A 27,371-nucleotide genomic window follows, 5' to 3' on the forward strand; every position below is an offset into this window, starting at 1 on the left:
AAGGATGAGTTAGATTGAAGACGAATGAAAGAATGTCGGCCCGAATAATGGGGGTGTGCTTTTACGCTCGTTACCTAGGTAATTAAGACGATGTAATCCAACTGAGGACTTGTAGTACCTTTTAAAATCCAAATAAATTAGAAAGACACCAGCTCTTGAAATGAAGCCAAATTGAAGGGCTGTATCTACCTAGGTATCCATGAATCCACGGATGAGGGGGCTGCAATAATCAACGTGGTCTGCTGCGCGCAAACTTCCGAATGCTGATTTCAGACATCCTTCTTTGTTCTTCCCTCTACTTATTCCCTTCTTTCTATCAACATGATTTGATCTTCCCCATCTCCAACTACCATACAGAATGTCGCAAATCCCCAGCCCTCCCCACGGGGCCACAACTGCTACACAACGAGCACTGGGGATTGCTGAGATTGTGGGAAACATTATCTCCTTTCTACCGCAGGAGTACTTTGAGCCCGAAACGGACTTGATCTCTTCCGCTCTAGTGAACAAATTCTGGCTCGCTGAGGCACTTCCTGTGATATGGAAAAAGCTCTACCCCCACCCGATGGAGCATATGTTTGCGGCCCTAAAGCCCGATCGTCGACAGTTTTATGCCAACTTTGTGGTTTCTGGTAATACACGTGTCTTCGATGAAAGACAACCGGGCCCCGAAGATACTCCGTGTGATCTGCGCGGGATTATGTTCCCTAAAATGACTGAGCTTCGTATGTTTGTGATAACACAATATGGAGAAACCTCCCTTCCCGGCCTAAACTGTCCCAATCTTCGTCGGATGATCTTTGAGGATTGGGATGGTATTAAGGACACAGTGAGTGAGCGCCTCGGCGCTGATGATGGGAACCGATATTTTGGGATCTCCCAGTATGTGCTCTTTTTACTCTTCACTATACAACCATCGCTCACTATTCTTAGAACAAGTACCCTAGCTTAAAAGAGTTGGAATTTGAAGATCCTCCTCGTCTGTTTCCCAATGCACTTTGACGCTTGAAGAAACGGCACCCCAATCTTTGTGACTCTCTTGGCCACCCCAAGGTGCGCTGGATTACCAAGTTCTTGCCTAGCGGAGCCGGTGAATCGGAGGGGTATGGCTTTGAAGATCTCTATGATTATCCCGTGGAGTCTAATACGGATAGTTCTATCTCAGAGTAGGGATATCAGGACATTGAAGGATGATAAATGTCAGAATGTGGATTTGAATAACGAGGATATTCTTTTGTTAGCAGAAGTGAACCTGAAAGATGCCAGCAGGTTCACCAAGTTGTATGTTTGAAGAAGAGCAATATCAATCCTTCCAAGCTGAGATTATTTGTCTCGAACCATTATATTTAAATATCCACGTCCTCTTCTCCTTTCTTTTTCCCTCACTTGTCTTTATCTATCTTCACTTTCACTTCCAATTTGATTCGCAACAACTCAATCCACTCTTCTTAAGTGAAATCCTCCGCCCACCCCGAGACTGCATCCCAGCGAGCCCTCAGACTTCCCGAGATTCTTGACATAACATTTGTTCAAAGCACTGGCAGCGAAGATAAAATGCCGTCCCGCCATTCAGACTTGCTGAGATGGTCACTCGTGAATAGCCGCTGGTATAGCGAGGCCATTGCCCTACTCTGGGCTCACCCTCGGGCTTCCCTCAATATAATTATGGCAAAATTTTAGCCCACACGCCGTCAATACTACACCAACTACGTGGATTAGGCACTAGTCCTCTACCTCTACTCACTGATTGCTATACTATAAACAGAGTTAAATGCCTGACCTTAGGGGGATGACTCTCCGATGTGCAATGGCTCTTAGAACCACGTGGGGGGAGTCGTCATGTACCTCAGTGGAAACATTCAGACTACTCGGAACGATCAAACCACTTGGTTTGTTCGAAGTGACTCCGGTGAAACGGCCGTTCGAGGAACTTCCCGCTCTTCTCTCCGCCTGATGATTGCTCTATGTGGTTTTCTGCTGGCAATACTATTAGCCTGCGTACTTTAATCTCAAAGCGGTAAGTGTCCTGCCGTCATTTGATCTCCGCGGGCTGCGCGAAAGTTGCTAGAAACAGCTTGATCTTCAATTATGGGAAAAGGTATGTCTTGCATAAGAGCCTCTCTTTAGACAGATTCAGACTAACGTTATTGACTATAGGAACCGATAAGCTTTACGTATGCGACATCTCCTTCATTTTCTACATTCCAATACTCTCATGTCGCATCTTGAATCCCCGCTGATAATCGTATTTTCTCTAGATCACACACTCCGAGTGGGCATCCGAAGATGCTTTCTCGGCCAGTGCTGGCGCTGGAGTTTCTAAGGCCAAGAAGGGTGGTCCCCACGCTGCGTTCAAGCGCTTGCCATTCAATTTCTGCTCCCTCTCCCTCCAACCATTTTCACACCCGGTTTGCACGCCTACAGGAACACTGTTCGACCTCACGAATATTCTGCCATGGATTAAGAAGCATGGGACTAATCCCGTCGACGGAGCCCCATTGAAGAGCTCGGACTTGATTAAGTTGACTATCGCAAAGAACGAGGATGGCGACTACGTCGACCCAGTGACCTACAAGATCCTGACGGATAATACACATATTGTCGCCTTGCGGAATACAGGGAATGTCTTTTCCTGGGATACGGTGGAGCGACTCAACATCAAGGGAAAATTGTGGCGCGACTTGGTCACGGATGAGGAATTCAGCCGAAAAGATATTATCACCTTGCAGGATCCGCAAAACATCGAGTCGCGCAACCTCAGCTCGTTCAACTACATCAAGGAGGGGGAGACGGGGGTTTTGGAGGGCCAACAGACCTCTGGGAGCGTCAACACCAGTGCACTTGGCAGCTCGGCGAAGATCCTGAAAGCGAAAGAGGCGGTTGCAAAAGCACGGTCAGAACGCGCCCAGCAGGCTGGTTCTGCTGCGGCCGGCTCGAAAGCAGTTTCGAAGACTGGAGCTGCAAATGTGGCTTCCAACTCACAACCGGGAAAGCCAACACCCTACAACGCCGCACGATTCACTACAGGCAAGGCGGCTGCCTCGTTCACTAGCACAGGACTGACACCGCACACGTCTGCCGAGCTAGCCGTACTATCGGAAGAGGAATATATGCTCAAGCGGGGTCGCGTCAAGGCCAAGGCATACGCGCGCATTGTGACCACCGCCGGACATCTTAATCTGGAGTTGTATCCCGAGCATGCGCCCAAAGCCGTGTGGAACTTCCTTCAGTTGGCCAAGAAGGGCTACTACACAGATGTGCCATTTCACCGCAATATCAAGGGCTTCATGCTTCAGGGTGGTGATCCAACTGGTACTGGACGAGGCGGCGAGAGCATCTGGGGCAAATACTTTGCAGATGAATTTGAGGGGCCTTTGAAGCACGATGCCCGAGGCACGCTGAGCATGGCCAACAAGGGCAAAAACACCAATAGTAGTCAATTGTAAGTGACCACTTGCGATTCTCCTGGCTCAATGAGCGCTAACATATGATCTCAGCTTCCTTGCCTATCGAGCCCTGCCTCATCTTAACCTCAAACACACCGTTTTCGGCCGTCTCATCGACGACCCAACACCTTCATCCACTACTTTGAATAAGCTAGAGATCCACCCGGTGGAATCAAACACGAACCGTCCTACCCCCGATATCCGCATCAAGGAAATCACGGTCTTCGTAGATCCGTTCGAGGATTTCCTAGCCCAGAAGCGCGCCGAGGAAGCGCGGGCCACAGGTGCCACAGGTCCTTCTGCAGAGGAGGCAGATCAGACTGCTCGACGTGCGGAAGATGACCGTGTCACTTGGACTGGAAAGCGAGTCCGCGGTGCCGAGGTGGAGTCAACTGACGACGGTGCCTCGGGTGTTGGAAAGTATTTGAAGGCAGCACTGGCAGACCAGGATGGACAGGAAGAAGATGAAATTGTGGAGTTCCTAGATGAGAAGGCTGTACCTGAGCCCGCTCGTAAAAAGGCCAAGGGGCCTGGAGGCTTTGGAAACTTTAGTTCGTGGTAATATGTGGAACTAATTCCCAATTCCTTTTTTCCCATCCTTCAACTTGTACTATAATATGAATATGCTTGATCACATACTGCAAACTTGGATTACACAAACAGCTTCCCTTCATAGGTGTTGGCTGTTAGGCTGCGCTCAATGGCACATGGTAGAGGCGACTTTGAAAATCACTTTTTGGGTCGAACATCCATACGACATACGATACCAAATGTGTTGTTAAAGATGGATGTCAGCAATATTTCGTCTAAATAGGCCTCGGAATTTCTGTCAAAATCACAAACTCTCGTGAGGGAGCATATACGCTTCACAGTTTGTCTTGCGCGACTCTCGTTAAGTCCACAATTATGACCTATAAAATAGTCTGTATGCATGAGCCACCACAACGTACAATCCAATATGCAAGAATGATCAGGACAGAAATGCTTGCAGTTGCGATATAGTTGATCACTATTCCTATGCCCGTAATGTCACTGTTGGGGATCAAAGGAGAGAGCTTTGCTGAGCAGTCGTAGCCACAGTGGAACATGATGATCTGCTGTGAAGAAGAGAAATACGAACTATGATTGATTATTATGACACAGATGCTATATGATGGATACTGGAGGGGGGGGGGGGGCTAAGTTTTGGGGCTGCATATCATCAGAGGCCTGGGCACCGAAAAACCCGGGCGTTACAGGGCAGGGGTAGGCGTAAACCCTGATAGGGTCCACGAGTTACCAAGAAAGACCAGGGTGATCTGCAGAAAATGATTGGACTTGAGACTTAAAACCATATTCCTAGAACATACATAATTCCTATGGTGCAAGACCTGTAAGATTTGATATTTTAAGGTTAAAGTTTCTACTCCGTACCTAGTATAGTCTATATCAAGGGCGATTATCTACTCCACATATACGGAGTACACAAGTACATATATGTAAGTACAGGTAGGAAGTATATGATGTATCACGTCCACGGGTTTCTCTGTCACTGATTGGTGTTCCCTTTCCAGTCTAGTGCTCACCCCTGCACTTTTTGATTGCCTTTGTTTTGGATCTTCCCCTATCCTCTCCAAGTGCATCTATACAATATGTACGGAGTACTAGATATGAAACCACGCATGTGCTATGATGATGGATGCCACTTGGGAGAAAAGCGAAGAGATATCTGAAGCCTGGATAGCCCAGTTTCTCGACGTTGACATCTTGAGACATCTCGGACGTTTCCTTGTTAGACATCACGAACTCGACAAGCCTGATTCATTCGATTTTCTGGAAAAAGGGGCTTTTAATATCTCTTTTCAGATGTCATACAAAAATACTGGTTCCGCTATCATACGTCTCCCACAGCCTGGTTCCACCATGTTTCCCGAAGAAAAAGTTCGCAATGAGGTCGCTACAATGCGATACATTCTTGACCCAAACTTTGATAAGGATGAACTTGAGCGGCTATACGGAGAGCTAGCACATATTCTACTTCAGCTTTCTCGACCCTCCCTTTGCCATATAGGGTCACTTAGCCAGATTGATGATTTCACCTGGGAAGTCGCACATCGACCTCTTTCGATGCCTATGAATGAATTTATTCGACTAGGGTCGCTACCCCAAACGTGTTTACCCAGCCTGGACGCTACATTCGATACAGCATCGTCATACTTTGAGAGTTTAGCGGAGCTGCATATTATACATCTTATGAACCAAAGAAACGATGCCGTTGACTCCGCTGATGATTGTCGACGAAAGTTTGTCGCTAGATGCCTTTTCCGAAAACTCACCCAAGAAAAAAAAATTTACAGAACGATGGGCATCTTTTGAAAATGGCCCCTTTAAACTTTGGTGCGACGATCTCCGACCAGGGAATGTCCTTCTCGGCGAGGACTCAAAAATTGCCGCAGTCGTGGACTGGGAGTTCACATACGCTGCCCCCGTTGAATTCTCCTACGCGCCACCTTGGTGGCTTCTTATTGAAAAGCCCGAATACTGGCCGACGGAAGGTGGCCTTGAAGACTGGCGTACGGAGTTCGAGCGTCGACTTGAGACATTCCTAAAAGCTATGATAAATCGCGAAGATGAAGCGATCAGGAAGGGTCAACTGAACGATAACCAGAGACTTTCTGGCCCAATGCGAGAGAGCTGGAAGAGTGGGGATTTCTGGATTGCGTATGCTGCAAGGAACAATTTCGCGTTCGATGCCATATACTGGCAAAAGATCGATAGGCGATTTTCGGATCAACTATGTGCCCTGACCCTGCCGATGCATGGAAGGAGAGACTTGAGCATTTGAATGCCAAGGAGAAATGTGACATGGAACAGCTTGTTTCCCAGCAACTGGAAAACATGGAGAGCAGAGTTTTGGCGTGGGATCCGGACGAATATACACTAGGTCATATAGATATCGCCAAGAAGGCAAGAGAGGGGACCGAGGTTGATCAAAGTGAGAAAACTATTCATAATGAAGTTGATGAAGCAGGTATATCAACGGGGTTTACCAGGTTAGCTGTTTAATGCATGGATATATGTCGTACATGGCATACATGGCATACAACATGAAAGTGGCCACCTTTGGGAAGATAAGCAGAAACAAGATCATAGCGTCATCGACCAAATGCGGAGAGTCAAGAGGGTATGTGTACTTGAGACAGTTCCCCAACTGGAATCATATACACTCCAATATCCTATGAAAATATATGAAATATATGAAATCTATGAAATGAAATAAAATAAGATATATGCAATACCCCATATATCAGATCTAAGATTTCCACCCCGACAGTCTTGGCTCTCTCCGCCCAGTGCCGCGTGAACCGTCAGCGGAGGTGATTTGGGTGATTCTTCTCTTTTACCTTCTTCCACCTTTCATCCTTCACCTTTCCCAATCCCATTCTATCAATCTTCACTAGTAAGTGTGTTCCTTTGATTGTTTTCATCTGATACCGATATCCCTGTCCGGTGCCTGGTTGGGAAGTGTTCAGACCATCAGATCACCCTATACGGAGTACATGAACCATTGGTGCAAAGTGTGCATTGTACCTGTTCGGAGGATTAATGAGTTTCATCTATTTGAATTATTCTGTTTACTCTGATTGGCCTTTTCTTTTTCTTATTTATGTTTCATGTTTAATGTCTTGGGAAAGAGATCGCTTCCCCTCGTGATCCTACTATGCGCCCCCCCATTGCTCTGTGCCGCTCACTGCCTAAACCATCTTCCTCTTGTACTTCACTCTTCCTTATCTCCCATTTCAGGCACCTTTCGCCTCCAAGAAATACGTGTCGCTGATTGATTCAGCACTTACAGCTTAATTCCTCCCACTTCCGCCTTAACCGACCGAAGCTCTACGTCAGCCTCACAGCACCCCCTCCGTGTTCGCCCCGCCCATCACTAAACCACCACCCCCGATACACCAATTCCTCTTGAAGGGATACAATCAAGCTGGCAGGAAATAAGCGCCGCAGTTTTTCTTCGCAGGGTGGGTTACTGAGCAGGATGTTCAGTGGCTCCTCAAGCCCACCTAAAGACAGAGTAGACGCACTCCCAGAGGCTGGCCTCGACCCCAACTCCTTGACCCTGCAAACCGATACAATCGGCACCAGTCCACGTGAGAAGAGGTTTTCTCCACCTAGCGCTGGATTTTTCAACCGCCGACAAAGTGAAGAACAGGGTACCGCTGGTGACAAGAAGCGCAGGAGTAGTACCGTCACCAAAGCGGCCAACTTCTTTAGCAACGCCAAAAGCTCCCTAAGCTTGAACGGCCGGGACAGTTCTGCGATCAGCACCAGTCCCTCGATCGCGGAAAGCCCGCTACACAAGCTTGGAAAGATGGACCCAGCTCTCAGCGTCCCTCAAGGGTCGTTCAATAACTCCGCCGGTGAATCCGCACCGACTGATCGGTCGTCCTTCCGCGTCGGTGTCACCGAAGACCGGAATCGCAAATGTCGTCGGACAATGGAAGATACACATGCCTATCTCTACAATTTCTTGGGCACCCCTTCCCCAACTGCACTGGAGATAAATGGTGCTAGTTCCCCCAAGGGAAGCCCCCCGCAGTCATCAGAGGATTCATCTTCCGTTGTAGAAACAGACAATGGCTATTTTGCAATCTTCGATGGGCATGCTGGCACCTTTGCCGCAGAGTGGTGTGGAAAGAAACTGCATTTGATTCTCGAGGAAGTCATGCGCAAAAGCCCAACGACTCCCGTCCCAGAACTGCTCGATCAGACCTTCACCAGTGTGGACCAGCAGTTGGAGAAATTGCCCGTCAAAAACTCTGGGTGTACAGCCGTCACTGCCGTGCTTCGGTGGGAAGATCGTGTACCCAACTCACAGTCGGCCACCGGTTCTTCTGCCCTTGGCCCCGCAGCTGTCGCAGCGACGAAAGCGGACACGAATTCAGAGAATATCGAAACCCCGACTCAGGCTACCGCGGGCGCCTCTGGTGTCCTGCCAAAATTGCAGGATAAGGCTAGTCGGCAACGGGTTTTGTACACAGCCAACGTTGGTGATGCGCGCATTGTATTATGTCGTAATGGGAAAGCCCTTCGTTTATCCTATGACCATAAGGGTAGTGATGAAAACGAAGGGAGAAGAGTTGCCAATGCTGGTGGGCTAATCCTGAACAACCGTGTGAACGGAGTTCTAGCCGTCACCCGTGCCTTGGGTGATGCGTACTTGAAGGACCTTGTGACGGGGCATCCCTACACAACAGAGACAGTTATCCAGCCGGATGCCGATGAGTTTATCATCTTGGCCTGCGATGGTGTAAGTTGGGATCTATTCAATATTGATGATACAAGAAAGCTAATTATACTCCAATAGCTCTGGGACGTCTGCAGTGATCAGGAATCTGTCGATCTAATCCGGAACGTTCAAGATGCCCAACATGCCTCGAAGATTCTGGTTGACCATGCACTTGCACGGTTCAGCACCGACAACCTGTCTTGCATGGTGATTCGCCTCGATTCCAACCGTGTGAAGGATCTCATCAACAACAATACGGAACTGATAGGAGTGGACGGGGATCCGCATACAAAGGTGGCCGGGGGCGTGAGTGAGGCCGATAAGATTGTCGAGAAAGCACAGAAGGACATCGTCTCTTCCGGTCTCGCAGATAATCCGGCAGCGGCAGAGAAAGCCAACGAAGAGACTCTTCAGAGAATGGCCAGCAGCAATCACAAACAAGAACCCGGGCCTGAGGTGTCAATTAAAGAGAATAACGACCTTCCCTCCGTGGACATTCTGAGTCCGAATAGGATCCCGGATAACCCGTCGGGCTCGACTCAGTGATTTTACGACATGTTATAAAGCCGAATCACCATTCTGAAGCCGTGAAAAGCGATTTGATAGAACGTGTCCTTTTCTTTCTTTTCGTCCGCTATCTACCTCTGGTGCTTTTGGGAGCAATGTACCCGACCCGGAATATCTTCTGGGGTTTCCCTTCCTGTCGCTTACTTATTACATTGCACATTGGCGTCAACGGTGCACACTGGTTGCCCGTTGGCCTCTTTTTTCAACCTTTTGTTTATTACGAGATCAGACTTGGTGGTCTTGATGTCTTTTGTTAGCATAAGTCTTTCTATGATTAGGATATTTGTCCTGAATTTGGCCTCCATGAGAATAGGCCCTTTTGTTGTTTCCCATCCAATTATTGTTCACATGTTTAAACCGAAGACATGGTATGTATCCGTCTGTTGTATCCGCTGCTGGTGTAGGGTGATTATGATCAGTGATGAGGCGATGGACATGGTTTACTTTCTTAGAATAAAAACAGTCACTTTTTGTTTGCTATGAAATCAAGATCTTGGTTTAGAACACCGTAGTCAGACGCCGAAGCCTTTCGTGTTTTCTATCCTCTTTTATAACGTTCATCTAGAAGACGGAGATGATACCAAGAAAGCATGTAAACAGGACCCTAGAAAAGATGTCATAAGAAGAGACCACTTAGAGGTGGCCATACCTTCTTGTGATTTGATATATCTAAAAGTACAATTTATGAATGCTAGGATAAGCTAGACAGAAAGACAAGAGAGAAAATACAAAAAGCACCAACCATCAGCCCAAAGCCAGAGGGAAGTGGATATCAACACACACAAAACGTCCCGTCTTGCTTTAGAATGAGCGACGGACAGAAGAGAAAAAAGAATCTCAACGACATCAAACGTCTACGCCTGCTCAAACGAACCATCGGCGATGATGTCCTCGCTAGGAACAGGAAGGTCCTCCTGTCCAATCAAGTGGTTTCGAGTCCAGCGGAGCTGACCGTGCTCAATGTAATCGGGCCAGTTCTTCGCGAACTGCGCATCGTACGTATCCTGCCACAAGATCTTGACAGTCTGCTCCTGTGGAGCACTGTGATCCGTGCTAATCTCGGCCTGCAGCTGCTCCTCGAGCGAGGCAACCTCGCTCGCACGTGCCTTGGCCTGCTCAGCCTCCTGCAGGAGAGCCGCACGTCTGCGCCTACGGGCCTTAAGAGTCTTGTATCCAGACTTGGAGCTCTCCGGCACACCCTCCACGATATGGTCCCTGTGCTTCTGCAGAACGAAAGCAATGTCGGCAATCGCGGTGGCCTTCTGGTTCATGAGAGCGTAAGCACGCTCCTTCTTCATCATGATCTGGCCCAGTCTTCCCATGTTCTCCTTGTCCCATTGCTTCTGGTCCCGTAGGTCTACCGGCCGCTTCGAATCGAGATATTCTTTTGTCACGGTGATCATTTCCTTGGGCGGGGAGAGCTGGCGCAGCAGCGCGAATTGCCGCAGGTGGTTATAGACGTTCAGTCCGACTTGCGCCTCGTTGAAGTGCACGGAAAAGTATGGCACCCACATATCCTTGCGGACTGTGGCGGGAATGGTCTTCTTGCCGTGGTTGACACATTGCTTGAGGAGGTTGGTTTTCTAAAGGGTCCGACGGGTTAGAAAATTGCGATATGACAGGCTTAAATAATACGGCAGAACGGGGGATTTTTGCTAGAGACCGAAGTTTTCAAAGCCCTTGCCGGTAGAGGAAAAGAAACTCACTTCCAGATAGCGAGTCAATGAGTACACGACCTGTTTCGTGCGGATGTTGTTGTACACGAAGATGTTCTTGCCGTGGGTGATGGAGTTCAAGGCCTTCTGTAACCGTCGACCTTCCTTGTCCTGGTGCTCTTTGAATGCATTTGAGCCCGGTACTCGGGGCTGCCCTTGAATTGGTGTTTTCGGATCAATCGGTGGCCGGCGGATGAATTTCGTGGCCGCAAGTGCTGTTGAATCCAGCACTTTCTGGAAGGACTTGGTGTTGGAGGCCATTTCGGCCGGACCGGAGGCTGCGTACAGTCGATCTGAGAAGAATTGAGGTAGTGAGAGGTGCGGGTTTATTGCATTGGTGGGAGGCGCCAGACGGTGTTGATCGAGAGAGACGGGAGGTCGATTTTTTGACGGGGAACGCTGAGGTCTTGGCGCTTGCTCTCCGCATCATCTCTTATCAGCTCACTACTCTCTTTCTCTCGCCAATTCAATTGCTTTCAACTGCGCTTGGCCTATTTTCTATTTTCTTTAATATGAGCGATCTGATCTATTTGCGATACACTAATTAACCACCGCGCTCCCCCGCAGCGTTGGCGTTATGGATAAGGACACGGAGCATGATATAGGTGCCCGCAGAGAGAGGCCATGGCTCTATGCATGGGTATGTATAAAACATGAAAGAGAATGAAAGAGATCTCGATGGTACTAGGTGCTGACGAGCTACTAGAACCGTAGACTTCGGCATCTCCAGGGAATTTCTATACGGAACTTGGTTGTCACGCCTCCCCCGACCCGAGCTCGCACCAAGACTATTGATGACGACGATATCCCGAATACCTTAAAGACACCCTCGAAGATCCTATCGCAGAGCGACAACCACAGCTTGCACCCCTCGCGATCCTTCACTGATCTCAAGTCGCATTCGAGTCAACATGATAATACAAAGGAGCCCGCGATGCGTTCATCGCGTCGCAGAAGCACCCTGTTCTGGAACGACCCCAATCCTCGAACTCGGCAGGTCAAACTAGAAGATATCACCAACAGTCGCATGGCGGATACATTCTTCTCACTTCATTGCGAGGGTCTTAACGAACCGGTCTATATCAGTGAAACTGTCGACCGTGCAAATAATCCGAACTTCCGATCTTTCGACTTGAATCTATGCGGTCCATATGTCTCTCGAATGGACGAGTTGACCCTGAGGCTCTGGACCAAGACTGGTGACATGTCTGAGTTTATTCTACTAGTGGAACTACATCTGAATTTGCGATCACTGCAGTTCTTGGGGAAAACATTGGAGAGCTTCCACCAACCACTTCCGGCGAACTCGATCCTTTTTCACTTCCCAGATGGTGTGTATTCCAACCTCACTGACCTTCCGCCGGTCGAAACATCGCTCCAAACTGCAGGACAGAAGGGTACTGCAGGCGGTACCGCATTGCCCTCCTCATCCTATGACGCGTTGATGAAGTTGGCCAATTTGGACGAATGTGTACAGGATGCATTGGCGACCAGGGAAAAACTGGAAGCTCAGATTAGCTCAATCCTACAGCAGAACGAGCGCTCACTGAATGTGGCAAGTGATGCGGCTGCAGCACAGGAAAAGCTTGCTCTTACCAAGCAGTATGTCGCCATGGAGCGCAAACGAGTCCGCACCGCAGTCAGACGCAAAGAGGAGCTCATTGCCAGTATCAAAGCCCGGAAAGAAGCGATGGAACAAGGCCGTAATGCTCAGGAAAAGACACGCAGTCATCTTCCCGAGGCTCAGGAGAGGTTGGTTTCCAGCGAGCAGTTACTTGAGCAAAACGAGGAGGACACCAAGGGCCAGCTCCGACGTATTGCTGAAGACCTTCTCACGATCTACCCTATTGAACCCATCCCCGATAAACCCCTGGTCTTCACCATCGCCGGGCTGGCCCTCCCAAACTCAACCTTCGAGGATATCGATCGTGAGGTAGTCGCTGCGGCATTGGGACACACGGCTCACTTGGTCTATCTGCTCTCGTTCTATCTGTCGGTGCATCTCCCATACTCGATCAACGCGAACGGGTCAACTTCGTTCATACAGGACCCCATCTCTGCATCACTCCCACAACGCACCTACCCCCTCTATCCGGTGAGTGTGCAGTACCGGTTCGAGTACGCAGTCTTTCTCCTCAACAAAGACATTGAATACATCCTCATTAAACACGGATTGCGCGTCTTGGATATCCGCCACACTCTTCCCAATCTCAAGTATCTCCTTTACGTTCTTACCTCCGGCGACTCAGTGATCCCCGCCCGTAAAGCTGGTGGTGTCCGAGCTCTTGTTGCTGGGCGGTCGACTCCTAATCTGTCACGACGTGGTAGTGTGGACAGTGGTGCATCTGGTGAGCTGGTGCAGCCACGCAAAGCTTGGGAGTCAATGTCCCGGATGAACGTCAGCCTCGCCTCGCATAAGGTGAAATAGTGCCTGCCGACAATTAATTTTCTTCCTAGTACAGATGATTTGCAGAGGTTGAATATGCCGTTTAAGTGACCATTGGCACCAATTTTGGATTGTGGTATTCCCCTTGTTCTTTTTTTTTCGGCTTTAGAAGTATTGTACATTTACATCGTGAAAATCGGCGTTGAATTTTCACATTTCTTTGTATTTATAATAAATCTATGTTGTAAAGTAATAAAATGTGCATATGTATGTGTAGGTGTAGGTAGTATTCAAAGATATATGTCACTAACTATCCCTAGATTCCTTGTCTTACCCCGCAGAGGATCTCATTATACAATGAAAACTACCTAATCCAGTGACTGGTGACTGGGAGCAAACTCTGACTTCAATTGATATTTGGAAAGGGGTCTCTGACAATTACAAGTGCAATCCCATCTATATTATCTGTGTTCTACTTGTCTTTGGAAGCTGTGCTTTTGTCCGAGTTGTCGGAGTAAGTCCCCCACCGCCTTTCAAGGCTTATCTCGCTTTCCATCGCTTTGTGTCGGGGATTTCCCCATTGTTATCCACGAAATGGGGGACAATAATAGTGTGTACACCAAGGCCGAGTCTGATGCACATCATCGCCGAGGATACCAGGCCTGTGATCCATGTCGCAAACGCAAGGTTAAGTGTGACCTAGGAAGTATGGGCCCATTCCTTTTCCTTTTCCTTGTTCTATGGCCTGACTGATAAAAAAATGAAGGTGTCGATAATCCTCGCCCCCCACCCTGTGTTCGATGCCGTCGCGAAAGTAAAAGATGTGAATTTTCAGCAACTCGTCGAAAGCGCAAAACCTCCGATGCTGAGGAAGATGAAGTGGAGGCAGCGGCGATCCTCCATCGCGACAAGCGAATGATGATTGGGGAGGTGGCCAAGAATGAAAGTCCAGTCGAAGGACCGCCATTTGCGCCTTCCGATCCACCTCAGTTTAACCATCAAGCCGCGCTTGCCCAACAGAGATGGTCCGAGGCACCTGCACCTGCACCTCCTGAACTTCCTGCACCCCCAGCACCTTCAGCCCAACGGTACATGCCCAGTGTGCCAACATCACACGCTCCCACATATCCCGTCAGCGAACGCCCCGTGCCACCTAGCTATGGAGGGCCTCCGATGATGAACCGCACTGCGGTGGAGTTGTTGTCTCCTGCAATTACAAACACCCACGACGCTTTGCATCTTCTTTCCGAAGCTGCGGGTAGAACAGAGGATCTCAACCGCCAGAGCCTCGAGAATCGGCTTGCTGCGCGGCAGTCTGTCTCATCTTTCAACTCGGGGCCATCACCTTTACCACAAGGCAGCTCGCCTCGAAGCTTGGGTGGATCCTTTGTGCGGACACCTCGATCAGGAATGTCCATGGGCGGGTCTACATACTATCCGGCTGGTGCTTCAGGGCCGGTAGATCCCCAGATCGCCGATCCTGGCCCTCAAAGGGAAAGCCCAGTCAACAACCCTCCCCCAGAGCCGACCTATCTTGACGCAATCCGAGCTTGGTCGCGATTACGATTCGTCCGTGCCGGCTGGCTTACAGTGGAGGAGGGCATGGACTATGTGGAGTATTACTATGAACACCTCGCGCCGATGAGCCCTGTTGTAATCCCAGATTTTTCTAATCCTTCGACACATCGCACACTACTTACCGATGAGCCGGTATTGGCGGTTACAATCCTCACTATCGCGTCTAGGCACCTGAAACCCAAGGGCGAGGGTGCTAATACGCGAGCGTTTTATATTCACGACCGTCTCTGGGCATATCTGCGCAGCATGATAGAACGCCTATTCTGGGGCCAAGAAAAATTCGACGCTGGAACGTCGGGCATTGGCCGACCTCGATCACTTGACTTGAGTTCATCAATGTCAGGCAAAGGCAGTGTGGGTGGGCAATTGAGGTCATTGGGAACCGTAGAAGCCATGCTACTTCTTACAGAGTGGCACCCACGAAACCTGCACTTTCCACCGGGTGACGATGAAAACTCTCTTTTGGATACAGACCCCCAGACATACAGCCGGACCGACAACCCCTTGGATCACGACGGCGAGCATACTAGCAAAGGCTCAGAGGGAAGGGTCGCGTTTCAGAAATGGCTGGAACCAGCCTGGCGATCCGACCGGATGTCATGGATGCTACTGAGTACAGCGCAAGCTCTGGCTTTTGAACTTGGCGTCTTCGACCCTAAAGGAGATGCTAAGGCGGCCAACGAGCCGCTATCCGAGCAAACACGGAAACGTCGACTGCGGCGTTTGATTCTTGTGTTTATCACACACAGCAGTGGACGTCTAGGGATTCCTTCCATGCTCCCATTGCCTCAATGGGGGCAGGATATCACGCCAACGTCCGCTGATGCAAAGGATGCTGATGCCAATCTTGATCGGATGCAGGATTGCTGGATCAGTATTTCGAAAATTGTCTATCAAGCCAATCATTTATTGTTTGCATCTAGTGATCAGACGATGGATTTGATTAGGAGTGGGAGATACCGTGAGCAGATCGACCGCTTCCAACCGTATCTACGGGATTTCCGGCAGCAGCTGGACAGTGTTAATCGTAAGTCAATTGGTCGTTGGTTATGGATAGCAAAGCTAACGGACAGCAGTCTCACCGGCTATGCGCAGCGTTTTGTTGATTGAGCTTGAGTACACCCGTAAGTTGACACAGCTTGATTTGCCGAAGGATAATCTAATATGGAATCAGGTCTCTATATAAATTCCCTTGCTTTACAAGCGGTCGTCGACCGATGGACTACCATGTCCAATGAGTCCGCTCAGAATCAGAGCCAGACTCAGAATGGCCAACCAGCATCGGGGCCGTCTAATAGCAGCAACAGCTGGTTCCAAACGTTGAATGAGCTCTATCGTGTCAATGAGCATTATATCCAGGAAGTCATTGATTCCTCGCGCAAAATTCTGCAGACAGTATTGGACGGCCTCGTCCCCGAAGGTCGTCTCAGACATGCACCCATTCGAACCTTTTTCCGAATCTTGTCTGGAATGATCTTCATCTTGAAGGTATGGTCTTTGGCGGTAACCTTGGCAAGCATAACACTAACCAGTCATAGACTTTCACACTGGGAGCTAGAGAAGACGATGTGCGAGTCTCTCTAGACCTGCAGGATCGGACGGTAGAGGCACTGCGCAATTATGTCGTGGATGACGTGCACCTCAGCAACACGGTAGCACGGCTTCTTGAGCTTCTCACCAGCAGCATCCGGACGCGCTTTCTGCGCTTTGCACCACATGACCGGGGTGCAGACGGAGAGGGACATGACCGCACCTCGGTCCCCGACTCTCGGACTCATTCACCATCGCGCGAGCACTCAACAGCTCGTCGTGACGGCCCGAGTACACCCTGGTCCGCTAGCCAGGGTCATGATACGACGTCAGCGGGTCTAGGATATGCGGATACTCCTGCCGCGGGCCACCCGATGGGGTCAGGGCATGATCCACTGGCGAACATCCCTGCTCAGCCGATCAACTCATCAAACCTCAATGTATCCTTCATGCCGCCTCCGCCGTCCGTGTACCACAACTACTACGACTCGACATTCCCTGCCAATGATATGGACAGATCATCGCCAAACAATGTCGCATCATCACAGCCCATGGGCGACGGCCACCATCCTACCTCCGGCGCGCTCCCGGATTGGTTTGCCCTGCCTCTTGATCAATTCTTCAACAGCTCCACAGGAGTGGTTGACCAGGGCCTTGGTGGGACTGGACCCATGCTTGGCGAATTTGACATGCTCGAGGTCCTCCTCAATGAGGGGTATGATGGAAACACTAACGGCGAGGGTGAGACTGGGGCCGGGTTATCGTCCCAGTATCTCTGACGAAAATAATGATTATGAATAATTTGGTATTCTTTTTTTACGTCTTACGCTTTGGTGGAGTTTTTTTTTTTTTCATTTTTATTTTTAGGGTCTAGCTTATGGTCTGTACCTTTTTCTATTTTTCCGTTGAAATTATATACCCCTGCGGGATCCGCTCGGCGTTTCTTCGATATCATTCATATTCGTAAGCTTGAAATTGATGGTCTGACAAAGTCGATGGTGTTATCATTGCAGCTCATTGTCTATTTCTCCATATTTCGAATTCACTATAATTATCCGCCGGTGTCCGTCGGGGTGATATTAGATTGCGGGGTCTCAGGTTTCATGCAGAAATAAGTTCTGTTGATCTTGTTTTCACATGGTATATCAGTCTCTTGGACCGCGGAGGGTTGAAGCTTTCGGGTGGCTTTGGCTTTAGAACAGTCCTGACGATGTGTGAATAATCTTGGAATGTAAATATAGTACGAAGTACTTACTCCGGACATAGTATGTTATATGTAGATAAAGATGATTGCTGTATTGGGTTACTGTGTCTTAGTCACTTCGCACTCCAGGACCATAAGCAACAATGCAATGCCATCGGCACCCGTCGGCACTCAATTATCTCTGCCACCCTAGGGTCTGCTATTGTTACTGCCGATCCCACGCCCACGATGAACTGATCGCCCATATCGACGGCCGCTAGATCCTTCGATTCCTTCCGCGCAGGCGATAAGAGCCTCTATTTGGTCATCCTCCGTGAGGGGTCACATCATCTGACATGGACTGGAATGTTAACGTTCTTGCAGGGATTGGGAGAACATTCAATGCAGGGACGGATGTCCGTCGGAGATTGTACCTGTTACTTCGTTTTGGCTGAGAGCTAGCAGAGCTAGAATCCCGGCGACAACCCTTCTCGACACAAGCTTAAACCTAAAGGGTTCACTCACCGAATGTCTCATCCAATGAGGCCACTAATTTACCCCAATGAAGCGATGTGACCTTGTTTGTACTTTGGGGCTGATGATTGGTCGACGTGGAGATAACGGGTGATGATCGTCAGGGCGCTCGCTAGTCTCAATGGCTTGAACAATCAGAACAATCACTTCATGCAGCGTGAATATGCCGAAGGACAATCTATTACACTCTACTTCCTACTCGTTATCGTTTAACCCAATGGGCAACCTATTCCCCCTCTTGCACAAGGGTCGCCAAGTATGGCGATCGACCAGTCTTCACCCAATGAATACCAAGACATAGACTCCCAAGACAACGCTTTGGCTTGGCCGGACTTCTCCGTTTTTCCTAGATAGCTTGTTACGACCAAGCTCCCTGGGCATTCTTGCTTGTGTCCACGTTTCATACAGTGGTCTACCCTCGTGCGCTGGCCGCGCTAGTCCTCTCAGGTCCATTTGATACCATCTAGCTTTTTGAGACCCTGCCGATATGTACTTTTTGGCTTGACCCCTCAATCGCCCGCTTGGCGGACTCCGTCGCGCTATCCTGGATGGCCGATGGCTTCCGTGACGATCTCCAAGTTTCCCCTCGACTTGACTGCATTCTGATGGATCGTCATGTTGCCTTCCTAGAAGGGCACTCATCACCTTCTCCTGGATGTTGCGATAGTCAGCCTTGTTGATGTCTTCTATTCTCGGACGCCGGCGGATGGAATATACCAGAAAAGCTATAAAGGAGGCCTTCCCTCCAGCTGTTTATGGAATACATCCTCTCCAGCATTGCCTTCATTCCCCATCAGATCTATCCATCCTTCGATAGAATCATCATCATGGTTGTCTTCAGCAAAGTTACCGCCGGCCTCGCCTGCTTTTCGGCCGTTGCCTCAGCTGCCGCTGTGCCCGTCAAGAGCCCTCGCGCTGGATTCAGTGTGAACCAGGTGCAGAAGACTACTACCGGCACCAAGACTGTCAATTTGCCTGGTCTGTACGCCAATGCCCTGTCCAAGTACGGTGGTACTGTGCCTGCCAACGTCCACGCTGCTGCCGTTAGCGGCTCTGCCATTACCACACCCGAGGACAACGACGTCGAGTACCTCACTCCCGTCAAGGTTGGCGACACCACCTTGAACTTGGATTTCGACACTGGCTCTGCTGATCTGTAAGTTGGATTGAAATGACATGACCGGTTAGCGCAATAACTGACAATTCATATAGCTGGGTCTTCTCCAGCGAGCTCCCCTCTTCGGAGCAGACTGGCCACGACGTCTACAAGGTTGGCGCCTCCGGCAAGAAGCTGGCGGGTGCTAGCTGGCAGATCTCCTACGGTGATGGCAGCGGTGCCAGTGGTGATGTTTACAAGGACACCGTCGTCGTTGGCGGAGTCAAGGCCACTGGCCAGGCCGTTGAGGCTGCCAAGAAGATCAGCCAGCAGTTCGTGGAGGACAAGGACAATGATGGCCTCCTGGGTCTGGCTTTCAGCTCCATCAACACTGTCAGCCCCAACCCTCAGACAACCTTCTTCGACACCGTCAAGGACGATCTCGACAAGCCTCTGTTCGCTGTGACTCTCAAGCACGGTGCCCCTGGCACCTTTGACTTCGGCTTCATTGACGACGAGAAGTTCACCGGATCTGTCGCCTACACCGATGTTGACGACTCCGATGGATTCTGGTCCTTCACCGCCGACAGCCACAAGATCGGCTCTGGTTCTGCTGGCGGCTCTATCACTGGAATTGCTGGTGAGTTATATATTTTCCTTCTGTGGAAATCCATGTTTTTGTTCAGCACTGATCTCTTGAAATCATATAGATACCGGCACCACCCTTCTCCTGCTCCCTGACTCTGTTGTCTCCGCCTACTACGAAAAGGTTACTGGAGCCAAGAACAGCCAGATCCAGGGTGGCTACATCTTCCCTTGCTCTGCTGATCTGCCTGACTTCACTGTCACCATTGGTGACTATGACGCCGTTGTTCCCGGAAAGCACATCAACTACGCCACCGTCAGCACTGGCAGCTCCTCCTGCTTCGGTGGTATCCAGAGCAACTCTGGTCTTGGCTTCTCCATCTTCGGTGATATCTTCCTCAAGAGCCAGTACGTCGTTTTCGACTCTGAGGGACCTCGTCTTGGCTTCGCCGCCCAGGCATAAATCTCTTAATGAGATGACACCCATGGGAAATCAGTGATTCCTGTGATGAATCTTGTACAGACAGTGAAAGAGTGATGCGATACATTGATGATGGATATGTTGGATTTCGATTCAGCGAGTCGACATAGTGGATTTTGGCCCTTGCTTTAGTTGAGCTTGTTACATATGAATATAATGGGCATGCATATATGAAGTGAGATATGAAAAGAGTGTAGACCTCGGGAGCTTTAGATCTTGTAGTGCGATTAGCGTCAGGATATTTGTGGAGGAGCCAATGCCGAGCCTTAAAATGGGCGGAGCATCCCTCTAGATTTCCACCTTAATTCTTCAATGTTCTTTAGATTGTCTCCTATTTCCTTATGATATTCACTTTTTTCTCATAGGGTTGGACAAAACAGAAAAATATTTCTCATCTCGTGCCCCCTACCTAATCTCACACCGCCGTCGTTATTCCTCCAATTCTCGCCTCCCGACATTTATCGCCCCCCCCCCCCCCCCCGGGTCCTCGGACTCGCAACATCTGTACGCGATCAAAGTCAAGAATGGAAGTCTAAACAGTGAAGGGTCTTGTGACACGGGCGCATCGGTGGAAATCGCGCGGTATATGAACTGTTTCAGGGACGGCGATTCAAGGCCGTTCATTATTCGAGTCCGATCATGGAAAATGACTTCCACTTGCTTCCCCGCCAGATCTGGGCGAATCCAACACCGACTACGACGAAGACTTATTCGCCGGGCTGTACGCCTGTCGTCTTGCCCAGTAATGGTATGTGGTCTCTCCTCTTTCCCTCGACAACTTGGTCGTTGGGCCGCAGGCTGCAGGCCGCCGGTCGCAGACCTGGTGTTGCCCCCCTCTTAGAACCGTGTCTAATTGCGAATTGCCAATTCTTTATAGGACTCGTATATCTTAACAACTCATATGCCATTACTCTCACTGAAAATGCCATATTCGAACCTGTCTGTACAGGCTCCCCAACCGACGAGGTTCACATCTCCGCCGTTCTCGATACCCGCGATCCATTCTATTCCTCCATTACCCCACAACTATATGCCATCGGCTGCGCGACTGTCGTTAGCTATCTCCTCGTCATCATCCTTCTCATCACACCGCGAACATTCTACGTGGGCGGCCCCGGTGGCGGCGCCAATTTCCTCGGCCGCCATGGGATGATCAGCGGCTCATACAGCGGGAACTCGTCGGTTGTCGGAGTCGGTGGAAGACCATGGCTGCAGAAAGTGGCTGCGATCTTGGTTGCGATCTCGCTGACTATCGCCACGGTCGATTCCTTCCGAGTCGCCGAGCGGCAGTATGATTATGGGTACTCCGATGCAGAGGCGCTCTCCCAGGAGGTTATCGACGGCATGGAAATACGTATAGTGCGCGTCATATCGAGCACGTTCCTGTGGCTTGCTCAGGTCCAGACGTTGATTCGATTGTTCCCGCGACATAAGGAAAAAGTTATGATCAAATGGGCTGGATTTGCGTTGATTGTGTTGGATACGACCTTTAGTATTTTGGATAATTTTTGGGCGAGGAACTCTCCGACACGACCCAGGCTATATGAGGATGCCATTCCTGCTTTGAGTTACTTGTTCGAGTTGTCACTTAACCTTCTCTATGCCGCTTGGGTGATCTTCTACTCGATATCTAAACACCGATACGCGTTTTTCCACCCCAAGATGCGGAATATCTGCCTGGTGGCTCTTCTTTCGCTATGCGCAATTCTGATACCCGTCGTTTTTTTCGTTTTGGATATTGCCAAGCCGGAAATTGCTGGCTGGGGTACCTATATTCGATGGGTTGGTTCTGCCGCGGCCAGTGTGGTGGTTTGGGAGTGGGTGGAGCGCATTGAAGCGCTGGAACGAGATGAAACCAAAGACGGAATTCTCGGGCGAGAGGTTTTCGACGGCGATGAAATGCTTGAAGTCACTCCGTCTGAGGAAGTTGACTGGCCACGTTTCACGGGCCAAGGACACGACCAAGGTGGGGGCAATGGTGCATCGTCTGGATGGGGCGGCGTGATGGGTTTGGCCCATCGACCTCTACGAGCCCGGGCTGGATTGCCTCGCGGCAATCGAAACAAAAGAGCTGCACCACCACCACACAACCACGCTGCTACGTCGGCCCCCCGGGGCCCAAACGATAACCGGCCTACTCCACCTCCAGCGGCGATCACACCGATCAGCCGTGCTGATACTACCAGTGCAACAAGCACAGTATACAATGTCCGGTATCATTCCGTGGCTAGTCCTACACCTCCTGCCGCAATGCCAAATATGCACGAGGAGGAGGAATTGGATGAAGATAAGGAACTGGAAGGCACGGAGCCGCATACTCCTAATCCAAATGGTCATGCTCTTTCTGTCCAAAACACCCGAGAGCAGTCACCGCAGATTGTCCAAGCCGATCCGCGATGGCATGTTCTCCTGCACCCATTCAAGAGGCGACGTGCATCTCTACCGAAAGAAGTGGCATCTGCACAAGCTGGAGAAGAATTCTCAGAACATCGAGCATCTGCAGCAGCAGAAGAGGCCGAGGCAGAAGCAAATGCTGCCCGGTCTCGAGCCGATCACTTCTTTTCTCTCCACCGGAAAGCCCGACTGGGCACTGGACCACAAAATGCCGACGGCCCATTACCAGTCACTGTTATTCCAGCACGTCGTCGCGGCCAACACACATGGTCACCCCAAAATCGACTGCTGGAGGACACCCGGCCACCTGGAGAGAGTCGACCGATCCAACCCGCTCAACATCACGAGACACCCTCCAATCGTCCCAACTTACCTGTGCGGGTGATTCCTTCTCGACCACAAGCATCTGCTCCATGGACGGAGGCAGACGTAGAGCGAGGAGGTGGAGACTATGTCCTACACTATGACCCGGAAGCTGCAGCGCTGATCAACGAGGACATCAGCCAATTGGATCGCAATGATCGCCATGATCATGTCACAGATTACGACCAACAAAGTTGGACAGATACGACATACTCGGAAGAAAGAAACGATGTGTCAGCGGAAGAGACTCGGTCACCCGATGCCGAATCCCACGCGGAGCACGGACCTTCCAACGAACAACATGGCTCTTCATAAAACGCCACTTTTGGGCATAACTTGTATGCGATGCCACATATTTGGGCATATGGCTGATTGAGGCTGAGCAAATCAGCCCCTGACAGACAGTCATTTTTGGTCATTGTTACTCATTTTTGATCACTTTCATTGGGATTGGAGTATATGGATTTGATATTATTTGATATTATTTGGAAAGGTGTTGGAGGATTTCAACATCTTAGAAAGATACCCATTATAATTTTGAGATTGAATATAATATTGCATATTGCATACCCAAGGACTATGTACTCCGTACGGAGTAAGTTACTCTGTATAGGCTACTTTTAGTTCTTTTAGTTCTTTAGGGGTGACAATCAACGATCTTCTGCTTGGCTCCGAGTGGCTCCAGGGCTTACCAAGAGGCTTACAAAAGTGGAGACGAAATTTCACTCGGAAACTCATCATCCCGGTGCCTTTTTCCCCATATTCTTTGTATCCTTATGTGACACCTTACATTAGACGTCGCATCATGGCGACCGTCAATAGAAATATGTTCGGAGCGAGCATAACTGAACCACCTGGAGGTTCCCAGTTGATGGTTCTGCCGTTGAATCTCATCGCGGAGATTGTGTCACATGTGAGAGGGAAGCTCCGCACATCGCATTTCCACATATCTAACCATGTCGTAGGTCAACGACACAGGCGACCTTGCTCGGCTATGTCGAACATGTCGGGTCCTCAATTATATGGCGCTGCCACAACTATACCGGAGCCTAACGCTGACCTCCTACGACAAGATTCGTTATCGCGATGAACAACCAGAAGGAATCGGGAGCGCCAGTCCCTTCACGATGGGATTGAATGCGATTATCACACGATCTTATGCGACCCTAGTACGATCAATGACACTACGCGGGGAATGGAAGGAACATGAGCTGGAAGAGCATGCCCGAGTGGGCCGGGTGCCCGACGCATCGATGTTGTTGAACATCGCCGCCCGCGCTGCGATCGATCGCATGACTAATCTCGAAAGCTTCCATTGGGAACTGAACACCAAAATGCTCGACACGGTTTTTACAGGCTTGACACAGCTGCCGAAGCTCACATCCCTGACGATCCGGTTTCCGTCTAGTCGGCATCCACAGCCCACTTTCGTGATTCCGGGCATGCCCCATTTGCGATGTCTGAAAATCACCGATATAGACCCGCTTTGCTACCCCGATGATATTGCGACTCTTCTTTGTAAAAGTAGGAAACTGCGCGAGTTGAAATTACATTGGTCGCCACGCATGCGAGATGCGCACGAGCCTAGCGTCTCGCTGCATGATTACTTCCGCAAGCTGATCGCAAGCAAGCAGCCCCTGGCGGTTAAGAAGATGTCGTTCCAGAATCTATATGCCTTCCACACTGAAGATTTCAACTTCGCTTTTGATCCGACTACTGTCGAAGATGTCACATTCCTCAGTGGCGTTGAGGGTTCTAGTCTGGTCAACACATTTGTCGAGAGCAGCTGGCCGACAGTGCCGCCCCATGCCAAGCTCCGCATGAAATCCGTTCGGCTGGATGCCGTGTCAAAACGGAACTCGGAGTTCATCGGAAATTTCTCCGGACTCGAGCGCCTATACTTTGTCAATGTTACATCGGAATCAAGCGACCTGCTCAATTGCCCACGACCCGGAGGAGGCGCGGTCTCATCGGCGCTCACGCCCCCAACGTCCGAACACCATTTGTCTGGTGTGCCCAGTGGAAACGCAACCAACTCCCCTATCACGTCTGCTTCTCCAGCTAGCCAGCTCAACGCTATAGCTAACGTACGAGACCTCTACCTATCACACATTACCACAAATCATGGCGCGACATTGCGCCACCTCCTTCTCCCATCAAAATGGCCTCTCTCCACCGGGATGATCGCGCGACTCGTCCACAGCTGTCCGAACTTGGAACAACTCGCCCTCGCCACCGAATTTTCCAGCATGGAATCACTGGGTCTACTAATACCCTTCCTCCGGAAATTGAAAGCAATCCGACTCCTCATACCCCAATCTTCCGCACAGTCTCCAAATGGACCTGCGAATTCTGCACTGAAGCTATCCCCACCTTCACGGGTAACATCAATGTACGATGCAACCAAAGCGATGCAAGATACATTCGCGAATGCAAAGACTCTCGCAGAAGTGGTAGACATCGACGACTCAATCCTGACCGAAATGTTAAGTTACGACCTCGGCAACAAGCAAGTCTACGGAAACGTGAAGCTCATCAGCATGGGCTGGAAAGCCTGGGAACTGCGGGACTTCTACAAAGACCCCATCCCGCCGGGGCCCAATAAAGAATCCCCATCACCAACAAATGGCGATAATGCATCCCCGGAGACAACCACATATAGTCCCGCTCCCACGCAAGGTACCAACTGCGCTGGACTCTCCACTCCATACCAGCCTGTCGTCGCCCATAAGTCACCCGATACACAGACAACACATATATCTTCTTGGTCAAATCCACGTGGCACACGACACGGCACTTTGCCGCCATCAACATTAGGGAAACGATCACGCGACCGAGATGAGAGCGAAACTCCCAGACCCCCTCCCTGCGGGTATATCGATAGACGCGAAGAGGGTGAGGATGTTGCGGCTTTCCGCGGTGCATGCTACCCGTACACCTTAACCGATGATGGGTTTGTGTGGAGACGACGTGCGCGACGGGTAGGATGGGAGGTTCTGCAGAATTGGGAGGTGTGGGCGTTGGATTCGCAGGAGATATGAGATGGTTGTCATTTTGCATTCTCGCGTCATGATACAAAGGAGTTTGGCATACCAATAAGCGGTGTTAGCTTTTTACCCCCAGGGTCTGGGGGTTTCGGCGGGGGTTTTTAGTTTAGAGTCAAAGCAGGTTATGTCCTGTACTCTCGGCGTTGGGAAAGTATAGTACATACTACATATATGGGGATATCTCCTCTCTATAGGGCTTATGTCCCTCTTATTTATAAATTGTATTTTGGTTACATATGCAAAACGAGGAAGAAAGGGAATTCGGTTCATTTTAGACTAAGCTATAGCTGCTTCTTAGGTGTGCAGAGTTAGAATGTTCTTGTGGCCACGCATTGTAAGCACTGAGCTTGGGGGACGATAAAGATGATGTATTTGGTCTATCTACCGAAGGCTAAACATAGACGGCCGCTGACATCTGCTGACACCTGAAGATGCCGGCCGATGGTGACACTCATGGTTGTCTTCAGAGTAACACCTCCCTTGATGGGTTCCCGTCCTTCAATGGGGACTTTATGTATATAATGATTCCCACCATGGGCCTGGAAATCACCAGCCATACACGGCTTTGTGATGTTTTGGTCTTCCTTCGTTGTCATACGGCACCTTCGTGCGAAACATTGCCACAACTTAGACCCGGGGGGAACTCGAGAGAGGAAATCGATTGAAATTTGGTTGTTCGCATTGAAGACCCTGAACTATAGAGTATCAAATTGCGCCTACCTTCCCACGCATCATGATATCCTGCAAGAGATGTGCTGAGAAAAAAGCGAAATCTACCGGGGCGTTCCTTGACCAAGTGCAGTTGTGCATCATCGGGCCTGGTATACTCAAACTAGTAGCCACATGTCGGTAACAGCTGCCACTCCACGGAATGATCTCGTCCCGAGATCTCGGCTCATCTGCGCGGGGCGAATAGCTTGGAGGGTTGAACAAGTAGTGGCCTGTTTCGACCTTTGTTTCTTCCGTCTGGTTTGCCCTCTGAGGGGCTTTAGCCTTTGTTTCGGGCAGCCACTTCTGAGGTGGTGTGATAGTCGTTGATCGACATCATCGATTTGGTGGGCGGCTTATTGATGATAGGAACAAGCCAAGTATGTTGGATATCCCCGAATACTGGATATCGTTATGCACGAAGGTTTCCAGACAGAATTTAGATCCTTCTGCCTGGTTGATTGGCTCCCGCAGTGGGTTTAT

At 49.9% G+C, this 27,371-nt stretch overlaps 10 protein-coding genes across 10 annotated transcripts; 9 read left to right on the forward strand and 1 right to left on the reverse strand.

Annotated features, from left to right (window-relative positions):
- Positions 1-358: 358 nt before the first annotated feature.
- N7455_001217 (uncharacterized protein) lies at positions 359-1,170 on the forward strand (the record flags this gene model as incomplete). Its single annotated transcript, XM_065603959.1, has 3 exons — positions 359-882; positions 958-979; positions 1,012-1,170. The coding sequence occupies 3 exons, from the start codon at positions 359-361 to the stop codon at positions 1,168-1,170; spliced, it is 705 nt and encodes a 234-aa protein (XP_065462450.1).
- Positions 1,171-2,088: 918 nt separating this feature from the next.
- Positions 2,089-4,008, forward strand: N7455_001218 (PPIL2 family peptidylprolyl isomerase; the record flags this gene model as incomplete). Its single annotated transcript, XM_040950895.2, has 4 exons — positions 2,089-2,098; positions 2,158-2,174; positions 2,259-3,442; positions 3,498-4,008. The coding sequence occupies 4 exons, from the start codon at positions 2,089-2,091 to the stop codon at positions 4,006-4,008; spliced, it is 1,722 nt and encodes a 573-aa protein (XP_040817777.1).
- A 1,686-nt stretch (positions 4,009-5,694) lies between these two features.
- Positions 5,695-6,270, forward strand: N7455_001219 (uncharacterized protein; the record flags this gene model as incomplete). The annotated part of the gene is made up of 1 exon (XM_040951121.2): positions 5,695-6,270. One exon carries the CDS (start codon positions 5,695-5,697, stop codon positions 6,268-6,270), a length of 576 nt encoding a protein of 191 aa, XP_040818030.1.
- A 1,200-nt stretch (positions 6,271-7,470) lies between these two features.
- ptcG (type 2C protein phosphatase PTC1) lies at positions 7,471-9,267 on the forward strand (the record flags this gene model as incomplete). Its single annotated transcript, XM_040951648.2, has 2 exons — positions 7,471-8,742; positions 8,800-9,267. The coding sequence occupies 2 exons, from the start codon at positions 7,471-7,473 to the stop codon at positions 9,265-9,267; spliced, it is 1,740 nt and encodes a 579-aa protein (XP_040818157.2).
- Positions 9,268-10,142: 875 nt separating this feature from the next.
- Positions 10,143-11,264, reverse strand: N7455_001221 (mitochondrial 54S ribosomal protein mL67; the record flags this gene model as incomplete). The annotated part of the gene is made up of 2 exons (XM_040950911.2): positions 10,143-10,871; positions 10,995-11,264. 2 exons carry the CDS (start codon positions 11,262-11,264, stop codon positions 10,143-10,145), a joined length of 999 nt encoding a protein of 332 aa, XP_040818506.1.
- A 316-nt stretch (positions 11,265-11,580) lies between these two features.
- Positions 11,581-13,431, forward strand: N7455_001222 (putative UV radiation resistance protein (UVRAG); the record flags this gene model as incomplete). The annotated part of the gene is made up of 2 exons (XM_040950961.2): positions 11,581-11,643; positions 11,710-13,431. 2 exons carry the CDS (start codon positions 11,581-11,583, stop codon positions 13,429-13,431), a joined length of 1,785 nt encoding a protein of 594 aa, XP_040818499.1.
- Positions 13,432-13,983: 552 nt separating this feature from the next.
- On the forward strand, positions 13,984-17,276 carry N7455_001223 (Zn(II)2Cys6 transcription factor domain-containing protein; the record flags this gene model as incomplete). The annotated part of the gene is made up of 5 exons (XM_040951469.2): positions 13,984-14,095; positions 14,156-15,994; positions 16,044-16,091; positions 16,142-16,455; positions 16,506-17,276. The coding sequence occupies 5 exons, from the start codon at positions 13,984-13,986 to the stop codon at positions 17,274-17,276; spliced, it is 3,084 nt and encodes a 1,027-aa protein (XP_040817875.2).
- A 1,765-nt stretch (positions 17,277-19,041) lies between these two features.
- Positions 19,042-20,498, forward strand: N7455_001224 (pepsin-like aspartic protease; the record flags this gene model as incomplete). Its single annotated transcript, XM_040951312.2, has 3 exons — positions 19,042-19,370; positions 19,427-19,950; positions 20,021-20,498. The coding sequence occupies 3 exons, from the start codon at positions 19,042-19,044 to the stop codon at positions 20,356-20,358; spliced, it is 1,191 nt and encodes a 396-aa protein (XP_040818483.1). The 3' UTR covers positions 20,359-20,498.
- A 358-nt stretch (positions 20,499-20,856) lies between these two features.
- N7455_001225 (PalH/RIM21 family protein) lies at positions 20,857-23,448 on the forward strand (the record flags this gene model as incomplete). The annotated part of the gene is made up of 2 exons (XM_065603960.1): positions 20,857-21,124; positions 21,254-23,448. The coding sequence occupies exons 1-2, from the start codon at positions 21,016-21,018 to the stop codon at positions 23,446-23,448; spliced, it is 2,304 nt and encodes a 767-aa protein (XP_065462451.1). The 5' UTR covers positions 20,857-21,015.
- A 490-nt stretch (positions 23,449-23,938) lies between these two features.
- Positions 23,939-26,174, forward strand: N7455_001226 (uncharacterized protein; the record flags this gene model as incomplete). Its single annotated transcript, XM_040951203.2, has 2 exons — positions 23,939-24,046; positions 24,099-26,174. 2 exons carry the CDS (start codon positions 23,939-23,941, stop codon positions 26,172-26,174), a joined length of 2,184 nt encoding a protein of 727 aa, XP_040817794.2.
- Between the last annotated feature and the right edge of the window lie 1,197 nt (positions 26,175-27,371).

The sequence above is a fragment of the Penicillium solitum genome (genome assembly GCF_028829755.1).
Source record: "Penicillium solitum strain IBT 25940 chromosome Unknown utg000001l_segment0_segment0, whole genome shotgun sequence".
Taxonomy (NCBI): domain Eukaryota; kingdom Fungi; phylum Ascomycota; class Eurotiomycetes; order Eurotiales; family Aspergillaceae; genus Penicillium; species Penicillium solitum.